At 41.1% G+C, this 21,422-nt stretch overlaps 1 protein-coding gene across 7 annotated transcripts in view; it reads right to left on the bottom strand.

Annotated features, from left to right (window-relative positions):
- The window catches only part of LOC131955304 (rho guanine nucleotide exchange factor 28), a 111,183-nt gene that overhangs the window by 81,436 nt on the left and 8,325 nt on the right, over positions 1-21,422 (bottom strand). For 6 of the 7 annotated variants that reach the window (XM_059319379.1, XM_059319376.1, XM_059319378.1 and 3 more), the window contains exons 4-5: positions 18,037-18,327; positions 13,175-13,370 (exon numbers count right to left, since the gene is read on the bottom strand). In XM_059319379.1, coding sequence (XP_059175362.1) covers positions 13,175-13,370; positions 18,037-18,327 — 487 coding nt within the window. Of the gene's footprint in view, positions 1-13,174; positions 13,371-15,113; positions 15,234-18,036; positions 18,328-21,422 lie in introns of those variants that run through there. The other variant, XM_059319381.1, reaches the window with a different exon arrangement.

Genomic DNA, 21,422 nt, shown 5'->3' on the forward strand with positions numbered 1-21,422 from the left:
TCCAACATACAGCCGTATTTCTTCCATTAGCTAGACCGCTCAAACATACAGCCGTATTTCTTCCATTAGCTAGACCGCTCCAACATACAGCCGTATTTCTTCCATTAGCTAGACAGCTCAAACATACAGCCGTGTTTCTTCCATTAGCTAGACCGCTCCAACATACAACCATATTTCTTCCATTAGCTAGACCGCTCCAACATACAGCCGTATTTCTTCCATTAGCTAGACCGCTTCAATATACATCCGTATTTCTTCCATTAGCTAGACCGCTCCAACATACAGCTGTATTTCTTCCATTAGCTAGACCGCTCAAACATACAGCTGTATTTCTTCCATTAGCTAGACCGCTCCAACATACAGCCGTATTTCTTCCATTAGCTAGACCGCTTCAATATACATCCGTATTTCTTCCATTAGCTAGACCGCTCCAACATACAGCTGTATTTCTTCCATTAGCTAGACCGCTCCAACATATAGCTGTATTTCCCCGTATCAATTTACTTTGAGACAATATCTACAAAAGATTTAATTATCTATTGAGATTGGATATATTTTTTAAGCCAAGAAAATATCATTATCATCCTTTGTAAATAGATGAGGCAGTTGGACATATCAGGCTATAGATTCCATCCCGCCGTAGAGCGCGGCCAGACCGCAGCGTTGCATGATCACCTAACCTCATTACCTCTGATACTCCTCCAGGACACAGGAAATCAACTTTGTTCCCATGTGCTGAGGACGGATGAGTGACCGTCAGATAAGGGGGGGGGGGGGGCAGGGGACATGTCGTCGTAAGGAAATCGAGATGAAATGAGATGAGCCGGTTTAGGAGCGGCGTTATAGGGTTTGTGATTGGGGCTTGGGCCACCACCGGGCTGGGGCCACCAGCAGACCGGGCCGGGGCCACCAGCAGAGCCGGCTTGGTGTGACTAAAGGAGGCTGCCAATGGTAAAACAATTTCAAGCCGCTGCGGCCCTCACGGCGACAAAATCAATAGAAAACTACAAAACATTTTGCTTTGTTTGCCCTTCACATTCCGTCTTACATCGCTCGGGGCTGGGAGAGAAGCGTCAGGAAATATTGCAGAGGTGTCGTAGGCGTCAATAGGCCGGGCTTTAGTGGGGCGCCGAGCTAAGAGCTTCGTCTCAACAATAACAGAAAGAACATGGACGTTTACCATAACAGGGGACTCGCTTTTTTTTATCGGCGATAGCATAGTTATTTTTAATGTGACAAGTAGGATTACAAAAGTAGTAAGTTTCAACCATCTGGTTAAATAATATCGGCGATAAGATTACCAAAGTAGCAAGTTTCAACCGTCCGTTAAATAAAATCGGCGATAGGATTACAAAAGTAGCAAGTTTCAACCATTGAATAATATCGGCGATAGTATGACTATTTAAATTTTAAAAGTAGCAGACTTTAAAAGGTCAATGATACAGAACAACGCAAAAGATATATGAATGTAATTAGGGACTTGAGAGGTTCCAGTAATCGATCGGGTGGTCATCGATTACTAATATATCGCAGCCGCCTATCGGTGTATGCTTAAGTTGAGAATGTAACGGGACACGAAGGGATAAGGCTCCAGCGTTGTCCACTAACACGGGCAATGTAGGCACACGTCAATCATATCAGGTAAAACAAAAGTTGAAAGAGGTAAGGGAATCAGCAGAAGCCAATACTATTATGGTCTCATATGAAGTCAACTATACAGGGTCAAACTAGCAGGGGCTTATTAGACCTGTAATGTTCTGATATGATTTGTATAGTCAACACTGCCAACAGATTAAAACAAACTAGACGATGTACCGAATGTGACTAAAAACCTAAGGTAGCAAATTGATTTAGTTTTGAAAAACTTAGACATCAACATAACAATGATTGTATTTTCTTACAAAGCAGCAAATAAGCTAATCTCATATTCCCTAATGAAACCGAGTCGCTGGCCTTCCTATGGGAATAGGCGATCAATTGTGAGGTTCCAATACAAGCTGCAGCACAGAGAGAGGGAATAGATGGCAGAACATCCGGTCAATCGTCAAACTGAATCAATGTTATAATGAGGAGTCTCGCGTCACCCGACGCTCCGACATTATTAAAAAATAATGAAGCAAGCCATGGCCGGAAACACAAATAATAGAATCAACCTACGTTACCAAATATTTATCAGACAAATGGTTGTAGAAACCTACGTTACCAAATATTTATAAGACAATTGAATGTAGAAACCTACGTTACCAAATATTTATAAGACAAATGATTGTAGAAACCTACGTTACCAAATATTTATAAGACAAATGATTGTAGAAATCTACGTTACCAAATATTTATAAGACAAATGGTTGTAGAAACCTACGTTACCAGATATTTATAAGACAAATGATTGTAGAAACCTACGTTACCAAATATTTATAAGACAAATGGTTGTAGAAACCTACGTTACTAAATATTTATAAGACAAATGATTGTAGAAACCTACGTTACCAAATATTTATAAGACAAATGGTTGTAGAAACCTACGTTACCAGATATTTATAAGACAAATGATTGTAGAAACCTACGTTACCAAATATTTATAAGACAAATGATTGTAGAAACCTACGTTACTAAATATTTATAAGACAAATGATTGTAGAAACCTACGTTACCAAATATTTATAAGACAAATGATTGTAGAAACCTACGTTACCAGATATTTATAAGACAAATTATTGTAAAAACCTACTTTACCAAATATTTATAAGACAAATTATTGTAGAAACCTACGTTACCAAATATTTATAAGACAAATGAATGTAGAAACTTAGGTTACCTAATATTTATGAGATAAACGATTGAATAAACTTAAGTACCAAATATTTTTAAGACAAATGATTGTAGAAACCTACAATACCAGGTATTTACATGACAAATAATTATGGAAACCAACTTTTTCATGTTCCTAACTGTCGAAGTGATCAGTTATGCAGGAGCAAGTGGTCAATATTTTTGTCACTTTTCTCTATGTTATTTTATTTTAATATTCAACAGTGTGTCTGTATATGTAGGTCAGTAATGCATGGATGTGCGTGTAGGTACAAGTATGTATGTATATATATTTATATGTATTTGTGTATATATATATATATATATATATATATAAATTTATTTAGAGAGAGAGAGACAAAGACACAGACAGACAGACAGACAGACAGACAGACAGAAGCCGCAACTATCCAACACATTGGCATGAGCCGCGAGCATCCAATTCTTGGACATGTCCATTATTACCACAGGCATCCTTTTGTCCCCCCCCCCCAGTCTAGTACCGCCATGGAGACAATAAAAAATGTACCGGAATAACTTTTATATCTGTCTGCACGCATGTAGTGGTCCACTCGTGCCATCAACATCACACACGGTGAAATAAGCACTCACCCCGGCTAGCTCTGCTACTGTACACACTGTACCATCTCTTTAGAACTGACTTGGTTGGTTACCGTTTAGGTCTAGTTGTATAATAGATAAACACTTATGTAAGAATCTATTTCACTTTTACGTTGTGTATCATCGCATTCTAGTTGTATAATAGGTCCACACTTATGTAAGAATCTATTTCACATTTACAGTGTGTATCATCGCATTCTAGTTGTATAATAAGTCAAAACTTATGTAGGAATCTATTTCACATTTACGTTGTGTATCATCGCATTCTAGATGTATAATAGGTCCACACTTATTGAATCTATTTCACTTTTACAGTGTGTATCATCGCATTCTAGTTATAAAATAGGTTAACACTTATTGTAGGCCTATATATTTCACATTTACAGTGTGTATCAAGTTATCGAACTCTAGAACATAGTAAGAAGACGCCACTTACTATTAGATTTTGAATGTGTCTCACTGGAGCTTCAGTTGTGCAATAAAACCCAATTATGGGAAGACATTCTCGAGGAATGCGTCTTGACTAGCGCCCACACATATTATCAGCCACAAACACTTGACTCTAATCAATTTCAGCTTTGTCATTCTTCAAACCAATTTACATCCAACTAGCATGCAGTTTCCATTAGCCCAGGACGCAATGGGTGTCGGCGTGACGTCGCTTTGATTAAGTTCATTAAAAACACGCTCTCTCTATCGATTTTTTAGTGCGCTTTTTTATTTTTAAAATGTCGATCAGGAATGTGGTCTTCCAACTTGGATTCGATCTTAGTAATATGGCATGAAGCAACAAAGGTAATAAACAACAAAAGTACTGTGTGAAAGTTGCAGGCAAAACGTTACAAACAGTGAATGTTGCTATGGATATAAGTTACCTTGTGCATGGGATTTTTTATTTAATGACCGGGAAAAGAACAGCAAAAATTTAGCGGAAAACCAAGCTGACAGGAAATGATGGGCACCAGCCCAAGGATTCATCCGGACGTTTTTAACATCCTCCAGTGTCGAAAGTGTGAGATTCATCGGTCAACGGCTTCTTTAACACACACAAGTCATTTATATACACACACACACACACACACACATATATATATATATATATATATATATATATATATATATATATATATATATATATATATATATATATGTATGTATATATAATCCGTCAAATAATAAATAAACAAACGAAAGTAAAACAGTTGAAAATACTTGAGTATCAGTTTGACTTCAATTATTACCAAATAGGAATAACCTAATAAACATAATTAACAGTATCTACACTAAACAGATAAACCAAATTGAATAATATGCCAGAGGAAGACGATGTGTGAACACAAAACTCGCCATAGACAAGAATCGAGAGGAAGATTTCCGAATGAAAAAAAGTAAAGCAAAAACAATATATTCAATGGACTGGGATAGAAAACTTAAACAAACGCTGTCAACAAAGATAAATAGTATTTTTTAATACTAACTAAACGTTGTAAATAATTACTGGTTGAAAACACAAATATCATCAACACTTTCTACAATAAACTGATGAAAGTTTCACGAATCCACACAAGCTAACAACATAGTTCGAAGTCCCAAGAATCACAAATTGAATTTATCAAACTATAGTTTATAATTAGTAGGTCTAGCAGTCCGCTCCAAGTACTAAACGAGTAGTCCAAAAAAAAAAAGTTGGATTGGAAACGATGGAGACCAAATCAATTTGAGGAAAAATTTGAAGAGACTGTGAGCCACAACAAATCTAAGGGAAAGCACTCTTTAGCGGCCAAGTTTATAAATCAATACATTCACGGAGTGTGAGGAGAGGGGAGGTGGTCGGACGGGGTGAGGGTAGATGTTGACAATCTGTGGTGAGAAAACGATGGGTTGGGTTAGGGGGGGGACGGGACTTTGGAATGGGTAAGGGGTGGGGAAAATCTGGATCGGGTAAGGGGGGGGGAGAACTTTGGAATTGGTAAGGGATAGGGAAAATCTGGATTGGGTAAGGGATGGGGACAATCTGGATTGGGTAAGGTATGGGGAAATCTGGATTGGGTAAGGTATGGGGAAAAATTAGGTAAGGTAAGACGGTGGGTGGACTTAATGTTGGGGAAGGGGGTGGCGAAAAATATGGATAGGTAAGGGGGTGGGGGAGCTGTAGAGTTGGGTAAGGTATGGGGAAAATATGGGTATTGTAAAGAGTGGGGAGGGAATCTGTATTGCGTCAGGGGGTGGGGAAACACTGGCTTAGGGGTAAGGGTGGTGTAGTACTGAGATAGTTGGGAAAACGTGGTTAAATAAGTGGGTGTAGGAGACCTTAAAGTTGGATTGGATAAGAGGTGTGGGAGAACTTAAAGTTGGACTGGATAGAGGTGTGTAAAAACTTGTGAGTGTAAAATTAACGTGAGTATGTGTCGGTAAATAACTTTCCATCAGTAAAACATGCAACAGTCTGGAACTGTTGAATCTACCCGGGTGTGTGATCAAACCCACCCAACCGTGAACTGACTGCCACTCAACACAACGGTGTACACCCAGTTGGATGCTTTTATAAAGGCTGGAACGGGGACTTGCTATGCTATATCTGTGTGTTGATAAACGTTTGCTACAGTTTAAATATCCTTAAAAGCGAACACAATGCCTAGATCTAAATTAGGTATTTATCAAGTTCAGTAATGAGTTGATTGTGTGAGGGCATCTCGCCAACAAAACATCAGTTCGTTGATTGTTTCGTTGATTGTGTGATAACACCTCGTCAATACAACATCAGTTGGTGAATTGTTTAGTTGATTGTGTGATGGCACCTCGTCAATACAACATCAGTTGGTGAATTGTTTAATTGATTGTGTGATGGCACCTCGTCAATACAACATCAGTTGGTGAATTGTTTAATTGATTGTGTGATGGCACCTCGTCAATACAACATCAGTTGGTGAATTGTTTAATTGATTGTGTGATAACACCTCGTCAATACAACATCAGTTGGTGAATTGTTTAATTGATTGTGTGATGGCACCTCGTCAATACAACATCAGTTGGTGAATTGTTTAATTGATTGTGTGATAACACCTCGTCAATACAACATCAGTTGGTGAATTGTTTAATTGATTGTGTGATGGCACCTCGTCAATACAACATCAGTTGGTGAATTGTTTAATTGATTGTGTGATGGCACCTCGTCAATACAACATCAGTTGGTGAATTGTTTAGTTGATTGTGTGATAGCAACTCGTCAATACAACATCAGTTGGTGAATTGTTTAGTTGATTGTGTGATGACATCTCGCCAACAAAACATCAGTTGGTGAATTGTTTAGTTGATTGTGTGAAGACACCTCGCCAACAAAACATCAGTTGGTTGATTCTGTGACGACACCTCGCCAATACAACATCAGTTGGTGAATTGTTTAGTTGATTGTGTGACGACATCTCGCCAACAAAACATCAGTTGTTGATTGTGTAACGGGATGACTAACCCACAAGGACGGCAGGACAGTGTCAAGTGGTTACAAGATGTGCACTAGACCACACTTAGCCACCTCATCGTTTCACCCACGTCTGGAGGGACATGAGATTTTAATAGAGTTTCCTGACGAAAATTGGTTTCCGGCGAGTTTTTAGTCAACATTAAATGTCACGACTTAAAAAACAACAACCCGTTAATGGTTCTTTTATTTTTTTGTTTAACAAACTAGCTTAGACTTGATAACTTGAAACAGCTGCTGTAGTTAGCAGCTATTGGGTGTTGGGGGGCGGGGCTGCTGGAAGATTCCTCGACTAAACCTTTTAAACTGTTGATACTGATGTCCATCGTTATCAGATGGTTTGAACGCCGTGTCCAGCGAATTCATCCAATAATCAATAACGCTCAAGGTAAAGTTAGGCCGAGCTTGGAGACCTCTACAGGCCATCGTGTGTGTACGGTCAGTTCAGCACGGTGCAATTACTTGACGTCCAGTTTCTGAACCACTGTCCGACCCATGGTCATTGTCTGAGCAAATTTTGAGATTCAACTGTTTGCAAGATGCGAGGCACTGGAATATACCGTCATGCTTAGCAGTCTGTCTTCATAATAACGCCAGCATCGGTGATAACGAAATCCCAAGTAGTAATTCAAGTTTTATGATAATTTTTTGATTGATTGTGCTAATGTGGTCACGTGACGTTGTTTACGGTAGCTCGTGACACTTAGTATTGAATTTAGAAGCCTGGAGAGCCTGGGGCCATTTTTTACTGCTCGGATGATTTCGTTTTAATCGTTACAAATTCCATCAGAGGTTAGTCAAGGTGAAACTAGAATACACATTTTGTCAGAGGTTAGTCAAGTTGAAACTAGAATACACATTTTGTTTGAGGTTAGTCAAGTTGAACCTAGTATACACATTTTGTTTGAGGTTAGTCTAGTTGAAACTAGAATACACATTTTGTTTGAGGTTAGTCAAGGTGAAACTAGAATACACATTTTGTTTGAGGTTAGTCAAGTTGAACCTAGAATACACATTTTGTTTGAGGTTAGTCGAGTTGAAACTAGAATACACATTTGGTTTGAGGTTAGTCAAGGTGAAACTAGAATACACATTTTGTTTGAGGTTAGTCAAGTTGAACCTAGAATACACATTTTGTTTGAGGTTAGTCGAGTTGAAACTAGAATACACATTTGGTTTGAGGTTAGTTTAGTTTAACACTTGGGTACACATTATTTTTAAAGGCCAGACAAGTTTAAACTGGGATACACCTTGTGGCAGTTGCAGAGGAACACAAATACGAAGGAGCTACTACAAAATATAGGGGACATCAACATGTGAAGTTACATAACAATAAATAAGGGAAAACTGACGCAACTAAATAAGGAAGACACACTAGACATGATGTAGACATACCAAACGTAATGTAGACACACCAAACGTAATGTGGACACACCAGACGTGATGTAGACACACCAAACGTGATGTAGACACACCAGACGTGATGTAGACACACCAAACGTGATGTAGACACACTAGACGTGATGTAGACACACTAGACGTGATGTAGACACACCAGACGTGATGTAGAGAGACACACCAGACGTGATGTAGACACACCAAACGTGATGTAGACACACCAGACGTGATGTAGACACACCAGACGTGATGTAGACACACCAGACGTGATGTAGACACACCAGACGTGATGTAGACACACCAAACGTGATGTAGACACACCAAAGGTGATGTAGACACACTAGACGTGATGTAGACACACTAGACGTGATGTAGACACACCAGACGTGATGTAGACACACTAGACGTGATGTAGACACACTAGACGTGATGTAGACACACCAAACGTGATGTAGACACACTAGACGTGATGTAGACACACTAGACGTGATGTAGACACACTAGACGTGATGTAGACACACCAAACGTGATGTAGACACACTAGACGTGATGTAGACACACCAAACGTGATGTAGACACACTAGACGTGATGTAGACACACCAGACGTGATGTAGACACACTAGACGTGATGTAGACACACTAGACGTGATGTAGACACACTAGACGTGATGTAGACACACCAAACGTGATGTAGACACACCAGACGTGATGTAGACACACAAAACGTGATGAAGAGAGACACACCAGACGTGATGTAGACACACCAGACGTGATGTAGACACACCAAACGTGATGTAGACACACCAAACGTGATGTAGACACACCAAACGTGATGTAGACACACCAGACGTGATGTAGACACACCAGACGTGATGTAGACACACCAGACGTGATGTAGACACACCAGACGTGATGTAGAGAGACACACCAGACATGATGTAGACATACGAAACGTGATGTAGACACACTAGACGTGATGTAGACACACCAGACATGATGTAGACATACGAAACGTGATGTAGACACACCAGACGTGATGTAGACACACCAGACGTGATGTAGACACACCAGACGTGATGTTGACACACCAGACGTGATGTAGAGAGACACACCAGACATGATGTAGACATACGAAACGTGATGTAGACACACTAGACGTGATGTAGACACACCAGACATGATGTAGACATACGAAACGTGATGTAGACACACCAGACGTGATGTAGACACACCAGACGTGATGTAGACACACTAGACGTGATGTAGACACACCAAACGTGATGTAGATACACCAAACGTGATGTAGACACAAAAACGTAATGTAGACACACTAGACGTGATGTAGAGAGACACACCAGACGTGATGTAGAGAGACACACTAGACGTGATGTGGACACACTAGACGTGATGTAGACACACAAAACGTGATGAAGAGAGACACACCAGACGTGATGTAGACACACCAGACGTGATGTAGACACACAAAACGTGATGAAGAGAGACACACCAGACGTGATGTAGACACACCAGACGTGATGTAGACACACCAGACGTGATGTAGACACACCAGACGTGATGTAGACACACCAGACGTGATGTAGACACACCAGACGTGATGTAGACACACCAGACGTGATGTAGACACACCAGACGTGATGTAGACACACCAGACGTGATGTAGACACACCAAACGTGATGTAGACACACCAAACGTGATGTAGACACACCAAAGGTGATGTAGACACACCAGACGTGATGTAGACACACCAGACGTGATGTAGACACACCAGACGTGATGTAGACACACCAGACGTGATGTAGACACACCAGACGTGATGTAGACACACAAAACGTGATGTAGACACACCAAAGGTGATGTAGACACACTAGACGTGATGTAGACACAAAAACGTGATGTAGACACACTAGACGTGATGTAGACACACAAGACGTGATGTAGACACAAAAACGTGATGTAGACACACCAGACGTGATGTTGACACACCAGACGTGATGTAGAGAGACACACCAGACATGATGTAGACACACCAGACGTGATGTAGAGAGACACACCAGACGTGATGTAGACACACCAGACGTGATGTAGACACACCAGACGTGATGTAGACACACCAGACGTGATGTAGACACACAAAACGTGATGAAGAGAGACACACCAGACGTGATGTAGACACACCAGACGTGATGTAGACACACCAGACGTGATGTAGACACACCAGACGTGATGTAGACACACCAGACGTGATGTAGACACACCAGACGTGATGTAGACACACCAGACGTGATGTAGACACACCAGACGTGATGTAGACACACCAGACGTGATGTAGACACACCAGACGTGATGTAGACACACCAAACGTGATGTAGACACACCAGACGTGATGTAGACACACCAAACGTGATGTAGACACACCAAACGTGATGTAGACACACCAAACGTGATGTAGACAAACCAAAGGTGATGTAGACACACCAGACGTGATGTAGACACACCAGACGTGATGTAGACACACCAGACGTGATGTAGACACACCAGACGTGATGTAGACACACAAAACGTGATGTAGACACACCAAAGGTGATGTAGACACACTAGACGTGATGTAGACACAAAAACGTGATGTAGACACACTAGACGTGATGTAGACACACAAGACGTGATGTAGACACACCAGACGTGATGTTGACACACCAGACGTGATGTAGAGAGACACACCAGACATGATGTAGACATACGAAACGTGATGTAGACACACCAGACGTGATGTAGAGAGACACACCAGACGTGATGTAGAGAGACACACCAGACGTGATGTAGAGAGACACATTAAACGTGACGTAGACACACTAGACGTGATGTCGAGAGACACACCAGACGTGATGTTGACACACCAGACGTGATGTAGACACACCAAACGTGATGTAGACACACCAGACGTGATGTTGACACACCAGACGTGATGTTGACACACCAGACGTGATGTAGACACACCAAACGTGATGTAGACACACCAGACGTGATGTAGACACACTAGACGTGATGTAGACACACTAGACGTGATGTAGACACACCAGACGTGATGTAGACACACCAGACGTGATGTAGACACACCAGACGTGATGTAGACACACAAGACGTGATGTAGACACACCAGACGTGATGTAGACACACCAGACGTGATGTAGACACACCAGACGTGATGTAAACACACCAGACGTGATGTAGACACACCAGACGTGATGTAGACACACCAGACGTGATGTAGACACACCAGACGTGATGTAAACACACCAGACGTGTTGTGGACACACCGTATCGACACACCAACGATGGAGACGAATAAAACAAATACGGTGCAATTTAATACCACATCCAATAAATTATCGAGTTACCTATCCAGTTACCTCGTCAGATTTCATTATGTTTATTTTTCTTTTTCCCCCCTGCGGATTGAATGTGTTGTTTTATACGACAACATTAAAAGAAAACGAGACGGCTCAGCACTACCGACATTGGTGTTCATAATCCCTCGTATATTGTGTTGCGTGGCTTTCATTAAAAATTTAGCTCCATGTTAGAATAGGTGGACAAAGACATATTACGAAGTGTAGGCCTACATATTCCCTTATCGTTTGTCGAGAGGTTGTAAAACATGTATGGTAGGTCTAACATCAAACTGTTCTTTCTTTTCTTAAAGAGTGGGGGAGGGGAGATAAACATACATGGTAAAGGGAGCGCACTCTGTTCGAATTAGACAAAAGTGCCCACACCCTAGATTTGTGTGGGAAGTCATCATGAACATTTAAACGGATAGGGGAAGTAATCATAGAGCCGCCACAAATAGCAGCGTAAGCCATTTTTGATAGGTGATGTGGAAAAATTGTAGGGCGAATAGCACATCAAGCAGTGATATTTATATTCAATACTTGATCATTTTCTTATATTAAATCTAATGGGTGAAAAACAATGTGTGGGAGGTTGATTAATGAGTGGAAAATAGACAAGGGGCGGTAACTATTATTAGCTCAATTTTTAAAAATTTATTTTAAAGGGACACTATTTATTTATTTATTACTATAATTTTAAATTAAATAAATTGTAAAAAAATAAAGGAGACTAAGTTTCAACGTGACTTATAAATTTTCAATTTAAAAACGGATCACTTCAGATAAGCCTTCATTTCAGTTCAGAGAGAAGCCCATTACGAAGAAAAGGGGAGAGAATGGCGAGCTTTTTGGTTTCTTATTTCCCTGCCGTCTCAGTGATGAATCTGGCCAGGGTTAGAATGAGACGCTTCCCATCGCTCTGGGGACGGACGGGCCAGTGACCTGCATCATGGGGGCTCGCATGTGGTCACTGTGTGGGTATTTCATTATCACACCACAGGAAGTGGCCAGTCCAACGGTGAAAGATGGGAACACACCAGTTCGTTTATCAACATAAATACCACATAACAAACCTTGAAACGTTGCCCAATTGAAGCTTATCACCCTGAATACCACCTAAACCTGAAACGTTGCCCAATTCAAGCTTATCACCCTGAATACCACATAACCTTTGAAACGTTGCTCATTGGTTGTTTAATACCCAGAATACCACCTCAACTTTAAATACAACCTGAACTTTAAAAAGATTAATGAATAGACAACACAGGAAGATGAAAGGCAGGAGGGGGGATGTTGGGAACTTGAAAAACTTCAATAAATAAAGTCATGTACAGACATTTTTTTACCCCAACCATAGTGTTCAGATTAAACTCATAAGCTCAGTGAACCTTCAACTCCAGCTCTATGTTTGTCTTTATCTCCCATCCTAACCCGTCTACCGAGGTTCTACTTACCCAGACAGCATCTCTGCTAGATCGTGGAAGCCATTCCGACTGGCGATCTGGTGGGGCAACTCCCCCTGTCGGTTGGTCAGCCGTAGAGCGTCCTCACTGCCGGGCTGCTCCAGGAGGAAGTGGGCCACTTGTCTGAGGCCGAGCCGGGCACAGAAGTGGAGCAGTGTCTCTCGTTCCTCGCAGTGGGCGTCACTCACTGGGGGAAAAACACGAGCTGGTCAACAGCGCCAAGGGAAATTAGGATAATAGTCATGGTTTTGTCATAGTTGAGTTGACTGCATTTGGCTATGTTAAAGGGAAACTAGGATAATAGGCATGGTTATTGTCATAGTTGAGTTGACTGCATTTGGCTATTTTAAAGGCATGAATTTCTGTTTAGAGCAAGGTTGAGAAAGAAGTAATATTTGACCACTTGGGGGAGCCAGCATTCGTACAGCTAATATTCCGTCCAAATCTGCTTTGCAAAAGATTTTATTTAGATTCCTAGAAAATTGCATTTTTTTTTTAATTGCAGTGGAAAAAGTTTAGCATGTTTTGCTTCAACCCTTATATAATTGTTCTACTAGTTTTCCGTAAAAGAATGTACCAATCTTAAAAGAATTTTTTCGTACATCGATTCTTGGCCTACGTAAAAATTTGAAACAAATCGCTCCGGTAAAAATTATATTAGCTACTAAAATCGAAAATACTGTTAAAAACTAATTCCGGTAACCGGAAATCACTAAAAATTTGAAAAAATCAACAGAATTAGATAGATTACCAAACTGAAACGGTACTCAGATTATCTGTATTTTAGAAAAAGGAAATTGAGTAGAGTACCGCTTCCAAATATCGGGTGACTCAAAATTTTATAGCAATCCAAGTATAAGGTCTTACATACGATATTTCGTCTACTTACCTGAACCAGTACTTAAGTTATCGGGTTCCCAAGGAAAACGAAAAGTACCACTAAATAAAAGTTCAAAAGTTCAACCACTTCACATAATTGGGTTTTAATTAAAAACCAAAAAAAAAAATTGCCAATATATTCAAGACGCAATGTCTAAAAATAGCCTAGTCGAGGTACGTAATTACAGGTAAATTAAAAACAGTCTCGAGAGACAGACTGCCATTGCGTCATATTAATTAATAACAGCGATGAATTTCCTATCATAAATAGCGACAAGGTCAAGGCAACGCCCTTTGAAGTGTGAGGGCCGTCCGTCAAAACTAGCACTAACATTTCGTAACTCCGACACGCGATGGTTGGCTATCAAATTTAGTTCATCCTAATTGATGTTAATAGGACATAGTCAACAGTTTGGGAAAACGGTGGCTGCTTAAACAAATACTTAGCTGGGATTAAATCATGTGAAATAAAATGTCAATGCTAAAAATAGCCAATGTTTACTATCTAAGAACTTGAATGATGGGATAAAGGGCGGTGTCAAAATGCGAGGGCAAAGTAGTAATGAGTAATCAGTAGATAGGATAGACAGGACAGCAACATTAGACAGATGTACATTTTATCAGTGAGTAGGACGGGCAGTACAACCAATATACTAGACAGACAAAATACCACCAAAATATATAATATAGATTTTTTTTAAATATACAAGACGCACAATAATGCCAATAAACAGGATAAACACAAACTACCAATATATAAATTAATAATAAAGTTACAACAATGTATAATAAAGTTGCAACAATATATAATAAAGTTACAAGAATATATAATAAAGTTACAAGAATATATAATAAAGTTACAAAACCATTTTTATACTATAATATCAACAATATCGAGGACAGACACAATATCACCCATACACAAGACAAACAAAACACCACCAAAATAATCTGGTAACACATTAAAAAAACATTGTTCAATTTTACAGGCAACTCCAGCACTAAGTACATGAACACAGGTTAAAACAAATGTTAACCACACACCCTCTACCTGAGCATATTGTAGTCGTGTAACGAAGGCCTAACAATCCCGTATCGAAATCACTAGCAATATCCTGGTCGGCAGGCGCACACTCAACTGTGCTTCATGCTTGCCACTGGACCGACTGTAAATAATACGTCATAACGTATGCGTCGCAGCGCCAACTTAAGCGTAAAGACGGTTTGTACGCGCACATTTGTCGGGGGTAATTGATGTGGCGGTCTCCACCTGATGTTGGATAACTGAAGAGTTGGACTTGTGCTTCAGTGGATTCAATCTCTTGGTTTGGATGAAGGGGGGGGGAGGAAGATTTTTAACAGTCACAATTGAGGGGCGGGGGAGTTGTGGCTGCAATCTGTTTGTTTAGATGGGGCTAATTTTAACGTTCACATTTGGGGGAGGGGGGAGAGAAGGGGCAGGAACGGGGGGGGGGGGGGGGGGTAGTCGATTCAATCTATTTCGTTATTCCGTCCTGCAGTATACTGACAAGTGTAAATTGACTTGTTATACGCGCCGGTTTTCCAAGTTGTAAGTTGACTCGTTTTACGTGCCGTTATTCCAAGTTGTAAGTTGATTGTTATACGTGCCGTTACTCCAAGTTGTAAGTTGACTCGTTATACGTGCCGTTATTCCAAGTTGTAAGTTGACTCGTTATACGTGCCGTTATTCCAAGTTGTAAGTTGACTCGTTATACGTGCCGTTTCTCCAAGTTGTAAGTTGATTGTTATACGTGCCGTTATTCCAAGTTGTAAGTTGATTGTTTTACGCACCTTCTCCTTGAACAACCAGTATTTAACCTTTGATTATGTATTGGTGTCAGCTCATTAGCGTATACTCCTGCACGCTTCATTAGATGGCCTAAATATAACGTTTGTACTTTAAATGTTGGATTGTAGTGTGGGTCTCTGGGTCAGATGTTTCAAATAAAAGGATTTTTTTTTCTTTTGTGATTTGTGTTGGTGACATATCACGAAATGTATTAAACGGTGGGATATATATCGTACTGTATTAGATAATGAACAATCATTGACATTACCTGACCTGTTGGGCTTATTTCAATAGTCCAGCTACCTTACTAATTTTTCATATTTAGGGAAAGTAAAGGCTCCTCGGCATGGTGCTGACCAGACTATAGGTACATGGACTTAATAAACAAAATAGTTTTAACCCCCCCCCCCCCTCCGTTTAGTGCACACGATGTACTGGTGTCACCAACATTGGATGAACACTGGATAAAAATATAAGTAGATCATATATAAGTAGATCTATATAAATACAGATCACGCAACGTTCACTAGATCTGAGGAATTCTGTGGCCTCCACATATGAGGGATCACTTAGGCCAGTCGTTATTACTTCCCATCCGTAATTGTGGTCAGCACTAAGGCCACCTTTAGTAGTGGTCAGCACTCAGGCCACCTTTAGTAGTGGTCAGCACTAAGGCCACCTTTAGTTGTGGTCAGCACTAAGGCCACCTTTAGTTGTGGTCAGCACTAAGGCCACCTTTAGTAGTGGTCAGCACTAAGGCCACCTTTAGTAGTGGTCAGCACTAAGGCCACCTTTAGTAGTGGTCAGCACTAAGGCCACCTTTAGTAGTGGTCAGCACTAAGGCCACCTTTAGTAGTGGTCAGCACTAAGGCCACCTTTAGTTGTGGTCAGCACTAAGGCCACCTTTAGTTGTGGTCAGTACATAGGCCAGTCGTTAGGTTGTTCTGTTTTGTCAATGCCCACTAGTTCCCCTGTAATGTGGTTCTAGTCCATGTGTCGAGTTCCTGCAGTTGATACACCTATAGCAACGTTGAATGAAACACCTCTGTAGTACGGTACTACATTAAACTTGTCATTATTTCAAGTCAGATCAAAACACCAAGTTGGTCCATCTACCAACGTTGAATGAACCACCTCAGCAGTAAGGTGCTACATTAAAACCTTCATTATTTCAAGTCGGATCAAAACACCAAGTTGGTCCATCTACCAACGTTGAATGAACCACCTCAGCAATACTACATTAAACTTTTCATTATTTCAAGTCGGATCAAAACACCAAGTTGGTCCATCTACCAACGTTGAATGAACCACCTCAGCAGTACGGTACTACATTAAACCCTTCATTATTTCAATTCGGATCAAAACAGCAAGTTGGTCCATCTACCAACGTTGAATGAACCACCTCAGCAGTACTGGACTACATTAAACCGTTCATTATTTCAAGTCGGATCAAAACACAAAGTTGGTCCATCTACCAACGTTGAATGAACCACCTCAGCAGTACGGTACTACATTAAACCCTTCATTATTTCAAGTCGAATCAAAACAGCAAGTTGGTCCATCTACCAACGTTGAATGAACCACCTCAGCAGTACGGTACTACATTAAACCCTTCATTATTTCAAGTCGAATAGAAACAGCAAGTACAAGTATCAGTGTAAATTGATATGCACAGCAAGTGGAACATGTACCAGGGGGTATAATCACAGGGCGGGTTCTGCTGGGCGGGAGATCAGCTGTTGCATATGCTAATTCCACCGTGTCACGCACCGCCATTCTGGCTGACATTTTCTTTCATTCTTTCATTCTAAATTTATTTTCATTTCACTGTTTGATGCCGGTGGCCATGCCAAGATTACGTCACATTTGACTGACAATACAAGTTTGAGTTCGCCCCGCCCCGAATGTCAAATATGGCATGCGAAGTTCAGATAAAATTAATGACCTTGTGGTAACTAGGCAACGCGCCATTTGGTAGGGAATAAGGGGAAAAAAAACTATCGACCAAAGAGAGAAGTTATTCCTGTTGGCTTTGTAATGGTGCTATAATTAGATCCATCAATAGTTTGAGTACAAGTGATATTTAAAACAGAAATTACAGCAGCCTCTAAGGTATTCGAATTTACAATTGGTAACTAATTAATTAAAAGAGATCTTTACTTACAAGAATCTCCTCCAAGCAAGTGCCAGCCCTTGGAAAGGTCAGAGTTCATGAGAGACCGTCGAAGGCGTGTATCGAGGGTGGACAGAACTTCATTGGACAGATCAAAGCGGTCGCTCTTGATGAGCTCCAGGGACTCGAGGGCCTGGTCGTTGTAGACGCTGCTGGTGAGGAACTTGGTCAGGTAGAAGGTCGAGTCGTATTCATAGCGGAAGTAGCCGTGGGACAGCGGGGTCAAGCTGTCGTCCACTGTCTGGACCAGTCTCACCTGGACATTCTCGGCCAGGTCGTGACCTAGACGATAGAAACTTATAATTAGAACACTGCACAATTCGTAGGCTTAGAACACAGGGTATCGTATTTACAAATCTACATAATTAGTAGATGTGTTACACTGTGTCTGATTTACAACAATACACAATGAGTAGACCTAAAACATAGTGTGTCACAATGATACATCATCAATAGAACAACAAAATAGGGGTGTTGTATTTATAGAACAGATGGTGTAATACTGGCACACCGCTCCAAAATCAACATAAAGATAATATGGTGTTATATTTGTACGTAACCCCACAATCAACATCCAGAAAATAGTGTGTTATATTCGTAAGTCACCCCACAATCAACATATAGAAAATGTGGTGTTACATTCGTACTACACCCCACAATCAACATACAGAAAATATTGTTATATTCGTACGACACCCCACAATCAACATACAGAAAATAAGGTATTACATTCGCACACCTCTTCCCAATCAACAGCCATAAAATACCTTATCAACACCACTCGACAACCAACAGACAGACACTCTGGTGTCACATTCTCACATCACCACACATTACTGATGTGCTGGGCTAGGCGTTTGTTTCCACCACACCTTGACAACTTCATCAGCGAGATTAACCAGGATTACGAACGTCAAGATTATCTTAATCCATCCCTCCAACGTTCTCATTATGTAACGGTGTGGAATGGGGGTATCGAACTATACATTTCAATCAAGAATCGATGTGAAATCTTCAGGTGATTAATATGCAGGGCTGAACTAGCAGAGTCCAAGTGGCACGGGAAATAATAAAATGGACCCCCCCCCCAACCCCAGAGTAAAGTTTTCATTGGGTTTTTTTATCCATCAAAAAATGGATATGAAGGGATGGTAAAATACCAACAATTGTTTTACTTATATCACTAAAAGGACTATTACAGCACCTTTCCTGGGGGCCCACCGAAATATCCCGGGGGCCCACCGAAATATTCTCCTGGGAGGGGGGGGTCCACCAGGATTTTTCCCGGTAGACCGTCGGGCCAGTCCCCAGTTGTTTTCTAGTTCCAATGTTGCGTGCTGGTCATCTGGAACCAGCATGTTGTACTACGGCCAGTTTCCCAATGTCTTCAGGCCCCGGGCTATGTTCCAGCCACAAACACGTGAATTAGCCGGCAGTAAATCAAGGCCACTCGTCACTGCCGACGTTGCAAGATAAAGCAACTCACGAGTTCGCGGCAGCGGGAAACTACGTCATCAGCAGAAGCGAAGACGCCCGGCAGAGGGAAAACGGAACTTAGCTAAATAGGCACGGCTACGGGCAAATGGCATTTGGGGCAACTCCATTCAAATTAACAGACAATTTTTTTTAGTCTCCCCTCCTACTAGTCTCAGGGAAACTATGACATTCGTATAAAAAAAAACAGAAGCAAGATTGTAGTCTTGATGGGACAAATTGGAAAAAAAAAGGAGGGCAATATGTTGATAGCAGTAAGGGGGACAACCGGTTGGAGGCTAAACCAGCGGATGGTTCTAAATGGAATAATTGTGTGCTGGCATGCCAGTTTTTGGGTGGGGGATAAAAGCCAAATATGGTTAGAGCGGGTAGATAAATGAGCTCTAAAGTCTGGGAGTTGAAGTGATTTGTTGTGGAGGATAAATAAAAGAGGCTCTAACGACCAGAGTGGCATGAAGGAAATGGCTTTTGTTGATGCTTGTTAACCCATGGGGTGGCGTCCAGCGGATGAGGGCGGGGGGGGGGGGGAGGGGCTCGATCGGGTGATGTCCAGCAGATCGGGGGATGAGGGGGGATGTCTGTCGGGTGTCGAGGTAAAAAAAGGGTGGGGGGGGGGGGGAACAGACGTGGTAATGTTAGGGTAAAGAAAAGACCTTTATATGGGTAATGATAGGGTAGAGAGAAGACGCCTATTTGGGTAATGTTAGGGCAAAGAGAAGACGTATGTTTGGGTAGTGTTAGGGCAAAGAGAAGACGTATATTTGGGTAGTGTTAGGGTAGAGAGAAGACGTCTATTTGGGTAGTGTTAGGGTAGAGAGAAGACGTCTATTTGGGTAGTGTTAGGGCAAAGAGAAGACGTATATTTGGGTAGTGTTAGGGTAGAGAGAAGACGTCTATTTGTGTAATCTTAGGGTAGAGAGAAGACGCCTATTTGGGTAATGTTAGGGTAGAGAGAAGACGCCTATTTGGGTAATGTTTGGGTAGAGAGAAGACGTCTATTTGGGTAGTGTTAGGGTAGAGAGAAGACGTATATTTGGGTAAAGTTAGGGTAGAGAGAAGACGCCTATTTGGGTAATGTTAGGGTAGAGAGAAGACGTCTATTTGGGTAGTGTTAGGGTAGAGAGAAGACGTCTATTTGGGTAATGTTAGGGTAGAGAGAAGACGCCTATTTGGGTAATGTTAGGGTAGAGAGAAGACGTCCATTTGGGTAATGTTAGGGTAGAGAGAAGACGCCCATTTGTGTAATGTTAGGGTAGAGAGAAGACGCCTATTTGGGTAATGTTAGGGTAGAGAGAAGACGTCTATTTGGGTAATGTTAGGGTAGAGAGAAGACGTCTATTTGGGTAGTGTTAGGGTAGAGAGAAGACGGATATTAGGGTAATGTTAGGGTAGAGAGAAGACGTCTATTTGGGTAATGTTAGGTTAGAGAGAAGACGTCTATTTGGGTAACGTTAGGGTAGAGAGAAGACGTCTATGTGGGTAATGTTAGGGTAGAGAGAAGACGTCTATTTGGGTAATGTTAGGGTTGAGAGAAGACGTCTATTTGGGTAATGTTAGGGTAGAGAGAAGACGTCTATTTGGGTAATGTTAGGGTAGAGAGAAGACGTCTATTTGGGTAGTGTTAGGGCAAAGAGAAGACGTCTATTGACAGCTTTACAGTAAATGATGTGGCGTCCAAAATATTTTTTTCTCCGCCAACATTCAACATTTTAGTCTAAATTCCATCAATAAACATTTCTCAAGTAAGCTCACTAACATCTTTAGCGAAAAACCTATCAACATATTACATAGCAGGGCGAAACACACAATAACAGGACCAGCTATGAAACAAAATAAACACGAGACGTTTGATACACACAAACAGAGACACAAAGACAGAGAAA

Source organism: Physella acuta, unplaced genomic scaffold, assembly GCF_028476545.2.
Source record: "Physella acuta isolate Inbredline_101_S28 unplaced genomic scaffold, ASM2847654v3 ptg001063l, whole genome shotgun sequence".
In the NCBI taxonomy this organism is placed as follows: domain Eukaryota; kingdom Metazoa; phylum Mollusca; class Gastropoda; family Physidae; genus Physella; species Physella acuta.